The sequence below is a fragment of the Passer domesticus genome, chromosome 1 (assembly GCF_036417665.1).
Source record: "Passer domesticus isolate bPasDom1 chromosome 1, bPasDom1.hap1, whole genome shotgun sequence".
In the NCBI taxonomy this organism is placed as follows: Eukaryota; Metazoa; Chordata; class Aves; order Passeriformes; family Passeridae; genus Passer; species Passer domesticus.
This window is the reverse complement of record NC_087474.1, coordinates 51,274,048-51,289,024: the sequence shown is the minus strand read 5'-3', so window position 1 is coordinate 51,289,024 and position 14,977 is coordinate 51,274,048. Positions and strand designations below refer to the sequence as shown.

The 14,977-nt window shown below is 44.6% G+C and overlaps 2 protein-coding genes across 6 annotated transcripts in view; one reads left to right on the top strand and one right to left on the bottom strand.

The window, feature by feature from the left end:
• Positions 1–3,094: 3,094 nt before the first annotated feature.
• On the bottom strand, positions 3,095–5,979 carry LOC135300342 (inositol 1,4,5-trisphosphate receptor-interacting protein-like 1). Its single transcript, XM_064419701.1, has 2 exons — positions 5,939–5,979; positions 3,095–5,669 (listed from the first exon to the last, which is right to left on the bottom strand). The coding sequence occupies exon 2, from the start codon at positions 5,664–5,666 to the stop codon at positions 4,179–4,181; it is 1,488 nt and encodes a 495-aa protein (XP_064275771.1). The 5' UTR covers positions 5,667–5,669; positions 5,939–5,979; the 3' UTR covers positions 3,095–4,178.
• Positions 5,980–10,359: 4,380 nt separating this feature from the next.
• Positions 10,360–14,977, top strand: part of BLVRA (biliverdin reductase A) — a 29,174-nt gene continuing 24,556 nt past the window's right edge. For 2 of the 5 annotated variants that reach the window (XM_064419657.1, XM_064419667.1), the window contains exons 1-2: positions 10,372–10,516; positions 12,459–12,543. The gene's annotated coding sequence lies outside the window, so the exon portion shown is untranslated. Of the gene's footprint in view, positions 10,517–12,458; positions 12,544–14,977 lie in introns of all 5 variants that reach the window. The other 3 variants (XM_064419655.1, XM_064419659.1, XM_064419675.1) reach the window with 2 other exon arrangements.

The following is a 14,977-nucleotide window of genomic DNA, read 5'->3' as shown; positions in this document are numbered from 1 at the left end:
GGCGCGGCAGGGGGCGATGGCGGGAGGCGCTGCGAACGGCGGTGGGGAGGGCGGGGACGGTGCTGCGGGAGCTCCTGACTCGGAAAGGACCCGCAGGGATCATCGAGTTCGACTCCTGTCTCTGCACAGGATAGCCCAAACAGTCCATATACCTGAGAGCGTTGTCCAGACGCTCCTTGAACTGTGCCAAGCTTGGCTGTGACCACTTCCCTGGGGAGCCTGTTCCAGTGCTCAGCCACCCTCTGGGGGAAGAACTTTATTCTTAAATCCAACCTAAACTGCTCCTGATACAATTCCAGGCCAGTCCCTCGGGTCGTGTCACCAGAGAAAAGACATCAGTGCCTGTCCTTCCTCTTCCCTTGACGAGGAAATTATAGACATTGATGAGGTCTCCCTTCAGTCTCCTCCAGGTTGGACAGAACCAAGTGACCTCAGCCACTCCTTGTATGGCTTCCCCTCACAACCCTTCGCCATCTTGGTTGCCCTCCTTTGGACACTCTTTAATAGCTTAATATTTTTGTTATATTGTGGTATAATGTCGTGGCAGCGCTGGGGCTGCCTGTGTCTCAAGCAGCATTTTACATGGGTCCCTCTGATCAATGGCAGGCTTGAGGGGTTTCTCAGTCTGTGCCTCACCCAAGGTGCCAGATGTCCCACAGCTCTGGCTTTGGCTGCAGAATGTGTTGTGGGAAGCCTGTGCAGAAACAGGTGCAGTCCCCAGCCAGCATTGCTGCACAGGCTTCCCCACAACCCACATCCCCTCAGCTCTGTGCTGGTCATCCAGACCACACCTGAGCTTGCTGCCCAGGATCCATTTTCTTTTGTGGTGCTTTATTATTATTTTTTCCAGGACAAGGGACACCATAAAACCACTCTTGTGCAGTCAAAATTGAAAAAAACAACAGTGTCTGTCCAGCAATCCCCAAGGAAAATTCTCGATCTAATCTGGCCATCTGATTCCACACAGTGATATTAATATTTAATTTAACCACTGCTGTCTTTAGCTCATCTTCTTCATTCCAGATTTATCCCCCTCCATTATTCTGTGTAAGCTGATGTCCCTTTTGGAGTTTAATTAAGCAAGCTATCCAGCGCTGTCTCTGAGCTCAGCACTTAAGCTCTGGTGTTTGTAAAGTGCGTGTGTGTTAGCAGTGCTGGATTACATGATCCCAAGCCTTGGCTCATGGTTTTGATTCATCTGAAATTAAATTATGAGTGTACCAATAACATCAGAGTGTGTTCTGCTGCTGTTCCTTAGTGCATCCTACCTGCTTTGATATTTATTGTACACGTTTCCTGGTTGAGTCAGGCATTATTGTCAGTGCTGTTGCCAAGCCAGTTTGTTCTGTTATCCAAGTAGCTTCCAGCTTCTTATTTACACCTTTTGCCTTACTGTTGTGATTTAGTGGAATGCTATCTGCTATTTCATTCTCCAAAATAAAATTGTTTCTTCCCATGGCAAGCTTCTAGCAGTTTCCAATCAACTTCTACCATCACGAGCTGATTACATTATTGCATTGCTTTGTTGTTCCTGAAAAAAATTGAAAAGGGAGAGGTTTCTATATTGTAGCTGAATTAATTAATATATCTGCTTGTTAGGACTTGTAACACTGATGGAATTGTGGAAGGTGAGAGTAGGGAGAAACAGCATGGAAAGACAATCAGGAGAACAAAAGGACATGCAGATATGACCAAAAAAGAGACAATGAGATATACAAAACAAAAAAGGAGTGAATGGCCCAGCCTCTTACACAATCCTAAGAAGCCCTGTTAAGGGACTGTTTTGTATGCAAAACTGTGAGGGTTTTTTAATTCTTTCTCTCATCCTGCCTTTCCGCTACTGTCCCTTCTTTGTGGAAATCAGTTGCTGCCTTTACTTTCAGGGAGGTCTGACTCCTACATATCTAATTACTCCCTGAAAAATCTACTTCATACATTTCTGACATGAAGAAAGATTTTGGGCCAGAAACTTGTCTTCAGTTCCCAGCTGTGCCTGTGTTGGCCTACCTACCCCTGCTGGCCCTTTTTCCTGGTAATTTTGCAATGACGAAAGCAGTGCAATACCCATCGAATATTGGTGAAGCTTTATTGGTACTGAAAGGTACTTATTATTTATAGATACCGCTTCTGCTATTTCTCCTCTGCTACTTCCACGTGGAAAGAGAGACAGCCATTGGTAAGACACCAGTATTACTATGGCCATGCTGGGGACTATTTGCTGTTGCTTCTTTCTGGGCTGGCAACTTCCTCTGCACACCTGTCACCACCCTAGGGGCCCAAGTCATGCTAGCCACTCATCTCACAGCCACAAAAGACTCTGGCCCCAGAGCACGAACGCCCCAGAGGGTGGCACCGGGCTGGCCACATGTCCCTGGCCAGCTGCCTCAGCCATGAAGGATGCAGAGCTGCAGGAGCCCACAGCTCTCTGCTGGGCTGCACACCAGAGCTCCCAGCTCCAGCTGGCAGGGCTTCAGCACCTGCCCTGTGCTCTCTCGCCCCGACGGCCATGCCAAGCCCTGCTAGCTGCCCTGATGGTGGCAGTCCTGGCCCCCAGTGCTCTCCAAGGGCTTCTCCTGGAGCACCTTCCTGCAGCCTTTCAGTCCCTGCATGAGGCTCAGCAGAGACTTGCGGAGGAGCTGCTTACAAGGGCCTGGAGGGACAGCACCAGGGGCAGCAGCTTCCCACTGACAGAGGGTGGGGTTAGGCTGGAGATGTGGAAGAAGTTCTGGCCCCTGAGGCTGGTGAGGTGCTGGGCCATGCTGCCCACAGACGTTGTGGCTGCCCCATCCCTGGCAGTGTTCCAGACCAGGTTGGATGGGGCTTGGAGCAACCTGGCCTGGTGGAAGGTGTCCCTGCCCTTGGCAGTAGGGTTGTAACAAGATGATTTCTAAGGACCCTTCCAAGCTGAGCCATTCTGTGGTTCTGGGATCAGAGGGGCCAGGGACACGTGGGCTTAACTGCTAGTTAGAACCAATTCAGCAGTGTAAGTTTGGTTGAGTTCATGGAGACTGTTCACAAGCCCAGATTCCCAGTGTGTGACTTTTTCCAATACTATAGGTCTGGCTGAGATCAAGGAAGTCTTGCATGCTCCAGATTCTGCAAGACTGCATTTTATTGAAAGAACAGCACAGCAATTTCTTGTTTGCCAGTCATACATACACTAACTGTGGAGCATTAATATGTGTCCAAACAGATATACATACTAACATGATATACATATTAAATTTATATTGTTCTATTGTCATATTTATATTGTGATTATTTTAATTATATAACACTTTACATATTTAATTATAAATATAATTTATTCTGTGTAATTATATAGGAATTAGATATAATTGTTATTTCATTTCCTTTTTATGTATTAAAATATTGTTTTGTATTAAATACCATATATGTATAATATATATTTTATAAATATATCTGTGTAATAAAAATCTTGCCTCTTATAAATGCAGTAACTACAGAGTATTAATACATATCACAGGTAGTGACATTATATATGTGCTATTTATTTTAATAAAATAATATGATAATTTATAAACTATCACTATAATATATATCTATTAAAACACAGCTGTTAATAAAAATATTGGTAGTTATATATACACACTGTAGTTATATATACATATATCTATCTCTCTGTGTATTCCATTCATTCCTGTCTTTGTCATGGCACTAAAAGCTGGTTCTCTGCCACCAGCTGCAAGCCCCACATGCATTCAAAGGAGAGCAACAAGGCTGGTGAAGGGCTGAGAACACAAGCCCTATGACAAATGGAGCTGGAGTTGTTTAGCCTGGAGAAATGGAGACTCAGAGACAACCTTATCACTCTACAACTTCCTGAAAGGTTGTTGTAGTCAGGTGGAAGTTGGTCTCTCTCTCCAGGCAGCAACTGACAGAATGAGAGGATACAGTCTTAAGCTATGCCAAGGGAAATTTAGGTTGCAAGGAAAAAGTTTTTTACTGAAAGTGTGATAAAGTACTGGAATCATCTGCCCAGGGGAGGTGGTGGAGTCACCATCCCTGGATGTGTTTAAAAAAAGATTGAATATGGCACTCAGTGTCATGGTATAGCTGAGGTAGTGTGAGGGCATGGTTTGGACTCGATGATCTTAAATGTCTCTTCAAACCTAGTGATTCTGTGATTCTTGGATTCTGTGATTCTATGGGCCCCGCTAACAGTGGCCATAGGCCAGCACTCTTGCCAGGCGATGGCGCAGATCAAAGTAGGCTTGCATCGCCTGGGAGTGGGCAGCTGGATCCTGCGCCAGGCTGTGGAAGAGGTTGAGTGGCTTAGCCCTTTGTACATCTGGGGGCAGCCTGATCTCCTCTGGAAGCCTCTGGTTGCCCACAATAAAATGCTTCAGGTGTTTCTCTTCCAAAGATAAGCGCAGCTGCTCCAGAGCATCCGACAGCTGAAGCAGGAAGTGTCTCCTGTGCCACCGTGACACTGGTACTGTGTGCAGCAGGTGCATGATGATGGTCTTGATGGTATGGATGGTAAAGTCCTTGCGTGAAAGAACACAGGCAAGAAGCTGCAGGCATTTAAGGTGCGAGCTGTCCTGCGGGGTCTGCCTGGCCATGTGCCTGAAGAACATTGTCTCTGCCACGGCGTAGGTCTCAGGCCACATTGTGTTTGGGGTCTGGGCCCCTCGATGCCGGCTGCTGATATAGATGTCTGAGATGTATCGTTGCACTCCGAACAGCACCTTAACCTGGAAACTTTCTTGGCCATTGGTCAGCCTGAGGTTGCAGGAGCGTTTGGAGGGCAGCAGCACTAAATGCCAACTGCGTGACTGGGGCAAGCGCCGCCAGGTTGCTCCCACCAGTGCGCAGAACCAGTGGACAGTTTTCTTCACGTCGAGGTAGGAGCCGGTGCACAGTGTGTCTAGGAGGATGGGCTGCCCAGTCCTCCTCCTAATCACATCAGGGTGGTGCTGGAAGCACAGCATGTTCATACCCTGGTACTCCCTCGGGCACCTGCACTCCAGCTCCACACGGACACGGAAGTTCCTGCCAGGCTTCTGCTGGTCAGTGTCACGCTCCAGGTGGAAGATGTGGCCTAGGGGAGGAGTCAGGGGTACAAGTACCTGGTACAAAATTTCCTCCTCACGGGCAGTCCAGCCTTCAAAGGCACTGCCAAAACCAATGGCTTGTTGCAGCACCGGGTAGAAAGTTCCACTCAAGCTACGCTTGAGGACCGTTGTGAAATTGTTTATCAGGGCCATTGTCCTGTTGCAGCCTGTCTGCAGGTCCTGTACAGGCCACTGTATGCGCTCCTCTAGAAGCCATCTCAGATCATATGACCATGTCTCGTCCTCTTCCTCTTCCTCGTTTTCTTTCTCCTCCTCGCCACTGATCTCTGCCTCACAACTTCTTTTCCTCCACATAAACCATACAGCCAAGAGAAGAACCAACAGCCCAGCAAATGGCCAGACCCGCCAGGGCTGCAAGGCAGACCAGGGCAGGTCCCTCCAGGATGCACCACTCTGCATCAGCACAAACTGCTCCACCTCCTGCTCCAGCCAAATCCTCTCCTGTTCCTGGAACTTCGCACGCAGCTCCATTTGCAGACGCATCACCTCATCCAAAACATCATCCATGGGCTGCGGGTACTGGACTACACTTAGCAAGAACAACAACCACAATACCCAGGAATCCATGGTCTGCAGGAGGATGGAGAGAAGGCTTTGAGGGGAGTAGGGAGGGAGGCAGCTGGCAGTGGGAGTAGCAGGGATGGGAATTCCAGTGTTATGAGGGCAGGAAGGACAGGGGCCCAGAGAGCTGGGGGCAGGAAGTCCCGTCCCACTGCCCCAGCAGCAGCAGCAGCACTGTACCATGGCCAAGGCTCTGCCATGAGGGGCTATCCCTGCATACAGAGGAAGAACCTGGGCCCTTGTCCCCAGCACGGCCTTCCCATCACATGTGCACTCACCGCTTGCCCAAGCAATACAGGCCCAGTCTTACATGCTGGGGCCTTTTTCTAGCTGCCCCCATTGTGACACATCCCCATGATGTCACAGGTACCACAGCACATCACATCACAACCCAGCCAACTCCACTCTTTGTCCCCACCCCAGCTCAGCCACTCAGAATGGCCCTGGTGTACTGGTTAGGGCTGCTTTTGAGTGAACCTTCTTCAAAGAACTCCCCTTGTTCTTTCTTTTGTCTTTCTTACCAGCTGCCTCCATTGGCAGTCTCATAGATATCCATGTTGGAAGGCACCCTTGGGGATCATTGAGTCTAAGCCTTGACTCCACACTGGTTGAGCTACCCTTAAATCTTTGCGTCATCGAGGTTGAAAAAGTCCCTGAAGATCACACAGTTCAACTGCAAACTTAACACTGCCTATTCCACCAATCAATCAGGTCCCCAAATGTCACATGCACATGACTTCTAAACCTTTCTGAGGGTGGTGACTCAGCCCATTGCCCTAGGTAGCATGTTCCCAAGCTTGATATCCTTTTTGTTGAAGGAATATTTCCTAGAGATCCAATCTAAATCTCCTGTGGTGCAGCTTGAGATAATTTCCTCTGGTTATATTGTTTGTTCCCCGGGCTAATACAATAAACCCCACTTAGCTACAACTTCCCTTCAGGGACCATCTGCATCTGTCAAGTGCAGATGGTTGAGCTGTGAGACCAGCTCCTCCCAGAGGAGAGAAAGGTGCTACTTTTACATTGTGGTTCCCGTGATCAAATGCCAGTGGGAAAAAATGGGTTATGGTGGTCAGAAGTTTCAGGCTGCCAGGAAATGTTTCCATGCAAGGAGAACCTTTCTGCCAACTGAGGGAATCCATACCCTTCCAAGCAGAAGGAAAAATCATAACTCTCCTTGTGGAAAATGTGAAGGTTTGGAGTGAAAGTCCAAAGTGCTGGAATGCTGAAAGTCCAAAGTGCCAGGATATCCTTGTGGATTTCACTAACCTGCAAGGCCAGACTGTGAAGATGGGATCCTGGAAGCCAAGAAATGCCCTCTTGCTCTGGGGCCTTCCATGCACTGGCAGTACAAGTGAGAGCCCTTCCTCAGCCTTTGCCTTCAGGAAGGCCCCAGTTTGGGCAAAGCCTGAATTCCCCAGCTCTCCTGCTAATGACCCCAGGCTCACCAAGGCTGGTTTGTCTCAGCCCAGGCAAGAGCAGAAAGAAGCCCTTGCCTGGCTTCGTAGTCCCCTGAGACGAGCAAAGACAAGGAGTGTGCAGAGAAGAGGCCATCAGCACTGCACAGCAGCTTGTCTCAGCTGTAAATCACAGAAAATTTAAACACTAAAGTTATGGTTTGGGGTTTGAGTTGTGTTTTGTTTGGAGCCTTTTCCCCCACAGGAAATCCTGTTGAATTTTCCATGTTGCATACCTGGATTTGAATGGTCCATTCTCGGTGCTGCCTAGATCAAACTCAGAATTGTTCCTTTGCCCCTCTCTTTCCTCTGTTATGAAACACCATTTCCAGGGGTTAATGGGTAACACCATTTCTCTTTTCTCATCTTGTGCTCAGGAACTGGGAGAGCCGCTGATCCCCCACCCCTGCCCCAGCCTGACCCTAAAAGGTTTCTGCAGTAGGATAATGTGGTCATGTTGCCAGTGGCTCAGCTGCCAGCACCAGTGGCAGAGCCCAAATCTCATTCCACCACTGCAAGAGTTCTCCACCACTCATCTTGTCCAGATGTGGAGCTCATTTAAATGTTGGGGCTTTTATCTAGCTGCCTGAATAAATAATCCTATGGCAAAGGGAGCTTGAGGCTGTATTTTAGGGATCAAGCAGCAGGTAGAGACAAGACTGGTTTAAGGTAACCTAACTAAGGTAATGTAACTACAGGTGTCATGGAAAGAGACAGTTGTGCCATCCTATTTGGCTGTGTGTTGTGCCACTTCCATTAGTTTTGGGATCTAATTCAATTGGAAAGAAGGTGGGGTTTTCTTTTTTTTTTTAATTGACAAGATTAATTATGAGAGTGAACAGGTCCCACATGCTGTAGATCATGTGGCTGTACAAATAGGAGCATGGTTACTGAATCCAAGAGTTACATCTGCCTCTAATCACTCCCATATGCATTCATTTGCATGTTCTGCTACGCCTTACAGTTTCCTATCACGTGCTAATTGATTCATTACTTTGTGTTAAGCATACAGTCACGTGCTGTATGCACACATTAACTGTCCCATATGTTGAACTCATGATGTATGTTTAAATATTGTATCTCCTGGTCTGCCAGTCCTCCTTTATGCAACACCACACATATGTTGGAGACCTTCAGACTTTAAACTTCCTGCTTTTTAGTTCTGTGTATGATTTGTCAGTTACTTTTTGGAGCTCCCCCTTATTTCAGTTGTGCAACAACTGTAATTAATTTCAGTTGTGCAACAAAGGCATAATAAGTGCTTTAGCACTTATTAGAGGGGATGGAAAGAGTTATTCAAAACAACCAATGTCATCACAAACCCTATGTACAGTTGAAGTTATGTCAGACCACAGAAGTTTTGCAATAGTTAAAACTTCATAACTTGCTCAGAAAATGTCACTCTGGCAAAACAAAATGTAGCAGGGAGGAGGCTGAGTTCCTGTAATCTTTCTGCTGAGGAAGTTCACAGGTCAGAAATGAGAAAATATGGAAAGAAGGGTGTGTCACTCTCAAAATCCCAACCTGCAGAATTTTAGAATAAAGACTTTAAAGAATCCAGGGATGCACTGGAGTTTTAATTTCTACAGGAAGAAGATGGGCTTCTTTTTGTATGAATACTTTACACAGCACACTCTAAGATTTACCAGAAACAAGTTGACTTGAACACACTTGTGTGCAAAACAAAATAAAAAGGTTCTCCAGAGGTATTTCTACTGTATGTTTTGAGATGACAGGGTACAGAATTTTATCCTTTGTACCTGTAGTCCCAATGTAACACAGTTTTAAGTTCTACTATATGAATGCCCACCATCAACATGGTGTAGACAGATCTGTGGAATTCAGACCAGCCTCATTTCATACATTGTTCATTGCAGGAACTACTGGCCTGGGGAGAAATAGCTGTACCCTCACTGGCTTTTATCTTCCAAGCCCCAAAAGGAGCAGCTGAAAGTCCTGTTGCATGTAGATAAGAAATAGCCAGTAAAGAGGCTGGGAGTAAGATCTGAGTAAAAGGTGTCTCTCCTAGGAAAAGCTAGTGCTTATGCACAGTATGTTGTGTGCCAGGAAGCAATCCCACTAGAAAAGGAGGCAAATAGTCTTGAGTAAGAGCTTGTCAAACACCTGACCTGGGCTATCCTAGCGGCTGCTCTCTGCATGACTCCTGCTTGGGCAAAGCCAGGCACAGAGTGATTTCTTTCCCACTTGGCACTCTTGAAATTCCCAATTTCCTGAGCGCAGATTCGTCCTCTAGCGTAAACCCTACGGCTGCAGCTGGGCAGACACAAGCACTGCTGATGTACCAGTGTCTGCAAACCACTGCACAAGTGGGCTCTGGGTGTCTGGCTGTTGCCCCTAACACGGACTCCTTACCTGGTGTGCAATGCCAATTCACACACAGAGGAGAGGAATCTCTATTTCTTTATTCTAGTTTGTGCAGAGTAAGGAGTTAGGTGGTAACCCACAAAACACTAGCTCTCTAGTCACCAAAACTTTACATTATTTATACGTTTTAGCAAACAAAAGTATCAGTATTCATTGGCTAGAAGTTGCATAGTTCTCTCATTAATTAGTGTTATACCTTCTTAGCTCGGTTTGGTCAGAGCATGGTGCTGACAACACCAGGGTTGTAGGCTCAATCCTCATATGGGTCATTCAATTCAGAATTGGACCTCTTGATCCTTGTGGGTCCCTTCCAATTCTGAATATTCTGTAATTCTAGTGGTTAAGTGATCCTCTTGCTTATGTTAATTACTCCACATGTTCAGTTTCCTCCTCCTCTTGAGTCAGTGGGTTTCTAGACTTAGTAGCCTGTGAGTCAGTGTTTTCACTCTCCCCCTGCCAAAATCACCTTTCACCCAGTTGGCACTTCAGACTGATGAGTTGCCACTGTTTATTCTTCCTTCTGGCCCTATCTTGGGCGTTCTGCCAAGCATCCTTGTGATCTGTTAGTTCACTATTCCATTGTGACCGTTTTCAATACATATATAATCCTAAGTTCCTTTTTTCCTACTCTTTCTCAATGGCTGCAGCTACTGAGGCATATTAAGTGTATAAACAGGGTTTATTGATATGTAGTTAATCAGTCTGGAAACCCAACATCACAGGGACCACTGCGCCTAACCGGGGACGGGTCTTGCCCTTGCTAGCCCCATGCAGCTTTCTGGGTGTTTCCCGAGAGGAAGCTCCCAGCCTCAGCGCCTGCACCAGCTGCCTCTGGCTTCAGCCCGCCCCGGCAGTGCCTTATTGGATTCCCAGCCGAGGGGGTGTTGCCGCCGCGACAGCGACAGGGCGTGCGGGCGCTGATATGCCGGGGCTGCGCAGCGTTGTATAAGAAGGAGCTGCAGGGAGCGGAAGAGAATTAAACGGAACCACGTTTCTCCTCTGTGAGCTGGAGAGGTTAGTGGCTGTTACTTAATCCCTGCTACCTGTAATTAGGATTTGGAAGCAGAGCTTTTGTTTTCTGCTCCTCGCCTCCCCAGGATTGCTCGTCACCGGCGGTTCCCCCTCGGTTTTGGACGATTGGGGGAGTCCTGCAAGTCACGTTGTCCTAGCTGCTCCAGAGACACCCTCCACACCAAAGGGGACGGGGAAGCAGAGGGAAAAGAAAAAAGGGGAAAACCCTTTGTTTGGAATAATGTCCAGGTTGCAGTGAAGCAGAGTACTAGCCTGTAAATTATGTGGAAGTAGCCAAGTAGCATCTTCGAGTGGCCAGGGCACTGCATGGTGAGAGTGTGAGAGGTCATACAAAGCCTTTCCTACAAACTGGACTTCTTTTTAGTAGTGCTGAGGTTCCTTCCAGTCCTGTGAAAATCCACGTTTACTGTAGCTATTTGATGCTCCCTTCTGAAACAGCAGACCGTCAAGCCGGCTGTACCTCAGTTTACCCATGTGTAAAGTGAGAATGAGAATATTTTCGTTTCATAAAGGGACATGGTGGGACCATATTTCAGACAGCTTTTGGTGGGAGAAAGGTGATTGTTATGTTCTGAGATATAGTACAGACTCTGCATAAAACACATTGACAAGTACTTTATGTTCTAGTCACAGCTATCACTTATCTCTATGTAAAAGAATGAAAAAAGATGCATCAAGGGCTCAATCTACACACAGTCAGAAGACAAGCTCAGCCTTTATATAACTCTTGGCATCCTGCTGAAATTTTGTGTTGGAGCTTGTTAAAAACCCCCAAACAACCAGTGTTAATTAGCGCAACAGTTTAATTAGCTGATTTTACCCCATTTTTTTTTTTCCAATTCCTTGTATTGATTTGCCAAATCAACTTTTGTGGAATAAAGATAGTCTTTCAGCTGCTGGATCTATGGTTACAGATGTGAACACAGAATGATATTGTGCAAAAAATCAACAACAGAGTGTTTCAACATCTTTCTGTCATTTGTGTCAATAAATGAGAAAATGAAGACAAATATGTTTCAATAATGTGAATCCAACTTGAAGTTTAATCTTAATAATATAAAGAGCAATGGGTTAATATTTTAAATTATTTTCAGCATATATGATAAGGTTTTACTAAAAACTATCACAGGCAGTGCATACCACTTAGAGAGTAATTATTAATACTTAAATATTATTAGTGTAATAATAATTTATAGTAAAATACTTTACATTGTCTTACTACTGGATCGGGAAACTTCCCTCATTCTCAAATGCTGATTTTTCTGGACTCGTCTTCTTGGGTTTACATCCACATGGTCAAGAACTTTTTTTGCTGATAGAAATCTCTCAAAGAGTGAACTGAGTTAGTGTTTGTGAAGCGCTGGAGTTTTATTCAATGAAGTATGGTTTGTGTTATTCTTAAAGGACTGGCAGTGCTTATTTTGTCAAGCTAAAAAGGAGACTTAACTTGTGTTGTTTTCAACTTCTTATTCTTAGTGACCTCATTATTTTCCCAGTTGTGCTAACTGGATGTTTCAACACCCATTCCTCACCCCCCAAACCCAATGAGCCAAAAAGACCACCACATTAAGGTCTAAGCAACTTCATTTTAAATGTCAAAGGGCAGACTTGTTTTTTTTTTTCTTTTGTCATGAAGAATATCTGCTGTATCCACAGACTCTGAAAACTAAGCTCAGCAGAAGAACAGGACCGCTTTGCTTGCTGGACTGAAAATTAACTGGCATTGTCAAAACTACTGAAGATAAATGGAAAAATTAACGGTCCAGTTTTCAAATTAAAATAGTAATCTATCTTACAGCATGGTGTCAGGACTTCTGTAAGATGCAGGACTAGAATGCACATTGGCATTTTTGCTTTTTAATGATGACTCTAAAGTCACTCGAGTTTGATCCACCTTGTAATGTTGTATTCTTATGTTGTGCAGATTAGTTGTAGGGAGCTTCTGAGTGTTTGCCATTACCGCTGCTGTGGTCTATTGAAGCTGTCTCTGCACTGCCATCCTTAACTAGGTAAGCAACAGGAGATAAGCCTAAACAAAGTTGAGAAGAAGTGGAAAAACTTAACAGAGTTTGGATGGATGTGGTAGTGGGACAATAATGCCCTGAGAAAGGAGTTGCTGTGTTTTACACAGCAGTACAGCAACATCAATGGATGCAGGACTGTGGTTACATTTCTCCTCAAATTTTCAGGCAACCACAGATTTTTCTGAAACTTGAAGGTAGAGCTCAGTGTGTTAAAATAACATACTTTATGCTCATAGTGCAGCTTATTAAGCGAGGCATTAAAAAGGTTTCTTCACTGAGTGGGGAAGCAGTGGGGCTTAGGAAAGAAAAACAGTCTGAAAGCCAAGGCACTCTTGCAGTTTAATCCTGTAATAAAAAAAAACAAAACCAAAAAACAAAACCAAAAACAAACCAAAAAATCAACAAAACCCGACTCTGGATAATCCATACTCTGTTGTAACTTAGCAGAACAAAGGTTGCTGAGCAGCTGTCTCATGCCTCTGGAACTGGCCTTGAACCTTGACAAGTATTCTCTTGCCTGTAGAGCCAAAGTGTGGGACTTGCATCTTAAAACTTTATAAAATGGGTGCAACTATAATAAAAAGATAAATATACATTTGACTTGTTTCTTCTCTAATCTCTAAGCAAAAAGAGCTTTGCCTTCTTGTCTAACTGAATTTATGTGTTCCTTAGACTAATGTTTGCAACTGAGACAGAGATCTACTGTGGTAATTAGAAAACATTGCAGAAAACCCACCTGACTGGGAAAGATAATGAAATGCATTTGCTAATCCTGTTCCTCCAGATGAGTACAACCCACCACTTTAACAACATGAGTTGAACAATTAGCATAAAATAGATTTCTACCTTTTTTTAAAGTATTTTTTTCCTTATCATGAAAAAAGAGTTAAAAAGAGCCTGTTTGTGGCAGCTAATGTTCCTGTTATATAAATGCTAAGTTAAAGGCTGAACAACACTGGCTAATAAAAGGAGAAGTTCTCATGGCTCGAGTAGTGTTTACTGTGTTTATTAACTTTCTCTTTCAGTGAAATGTGTAGGTACAAAGTCATCTTTATCATCTAGTCATTATCTCTGTTTTGTGAATGAGAGGAGAGAAAAGCTGTCAGAAAAACATGGATTATTGAATAGTCCCCAAATAACAAAGGAAGTAGTAGTACAGGATGTGAGGGGTAAGTTGAGACCACAGTCATTCTAGTTAAAACGTCACGGGTGATTCTTTGCTATGCTATAAGCGATACAGCTTTGTGACCCTTTCTGTTGCTAGGGAAAGCAGACCTTAGTCGGTGTTTACTGTCTTTTGCAGGCTCTGACACGGATTAGCAACAGACTGGTTAGTCTGTTATTTGGTTATTTGATGAGCATAGCGATCTTGGTGGCTTGCTCATACTTGTCTTTGGAGTAATTAGCTGATTTTTCTCATGCAGCACAATTGTGTGCAGCTGGAACTGGGATCAGCATGTTAGTAGAGATCTCTCTGTGCTTAGTGTTTGGTCTTGGTGACAGGAGATGCAAACGTATGTGAAGGATTGAGGCGGGGGGGCGTTGCGGTTTGTTTGTTTTGGTTTTGTTTTTGCCATTAAACCAAATTCATAATATCTTAATGGAGATGGCAGATTAATTTCTGGTTTTCGTCTTCCTCCAAAGCTTTGATTCTTTAGTAGCAAAAATCTGTGAAGTACTCAGATACTCAGATTGGAACATGGATAAGGAGGAATTCAGTACTATTGGTAATTCACTGTTAAGTGATGAGACTATAAACCAGGGTGGTACACTTCTGGCATTGGAGGGCATCATGGGCTTAGTCTACTTTCATTCTTGTTCAGTGTAAGACAGAGGTAGGCCTGTTTTTGGTGAGTACGGAGTACTTGGATTTGCAGCCCTGGAGTGTAGTATCTGTTAAAAACAGTCCCAAGGCATCTGAGATGTGTCAGGTTTGTCATCCAGAAGTCAGGATAACCAATTCCAGCAGGGTTTCTTTGCCCTAGGAAATGTGGTTTTCATTTGGAATTTTTTTAAGTCTATTTTACATTTTACTTACTTGCTTAGAGAAGTGACATAGCTGTCCATGCATTTAGCCCAATATTTGCCAATTAAGATGTACTGCCTGTTCTTATATGCCTGGCATCTGAAATTAGACCTTAAGGCTGAGGGCTCTTGAATAAATATTTTCAAAATAAGTAGGTTGTTTGCCTGACTCTACTTACTATTTAAAAATAATAGTCTTCTGTGACACGCTTCCAACCCAGTCCTTTTTGAATAGGTCCTGGCAACAGTCTGACCTAGTAATATTCACAATAGAGATATAATGAAGATATAGCAAAAGAACCATAAAAATAGCTGTATTATATGATAATATAAAGGGAGCTTAAAGTGTCTGGTCATTTGTTTTAGTGTACATAAGAGCTTCTTTTTTCCTCTT

Excerpts from the sequence above, each read along its gene's own strand:
- LOC135300342 (XM_064419701.1), bottom strand. The coding sequence starts at position 5,666 with ATGGATTCCTGGGTATTGTGGTTGTTGTTCTTGCTAAGTGTAGTCCAG.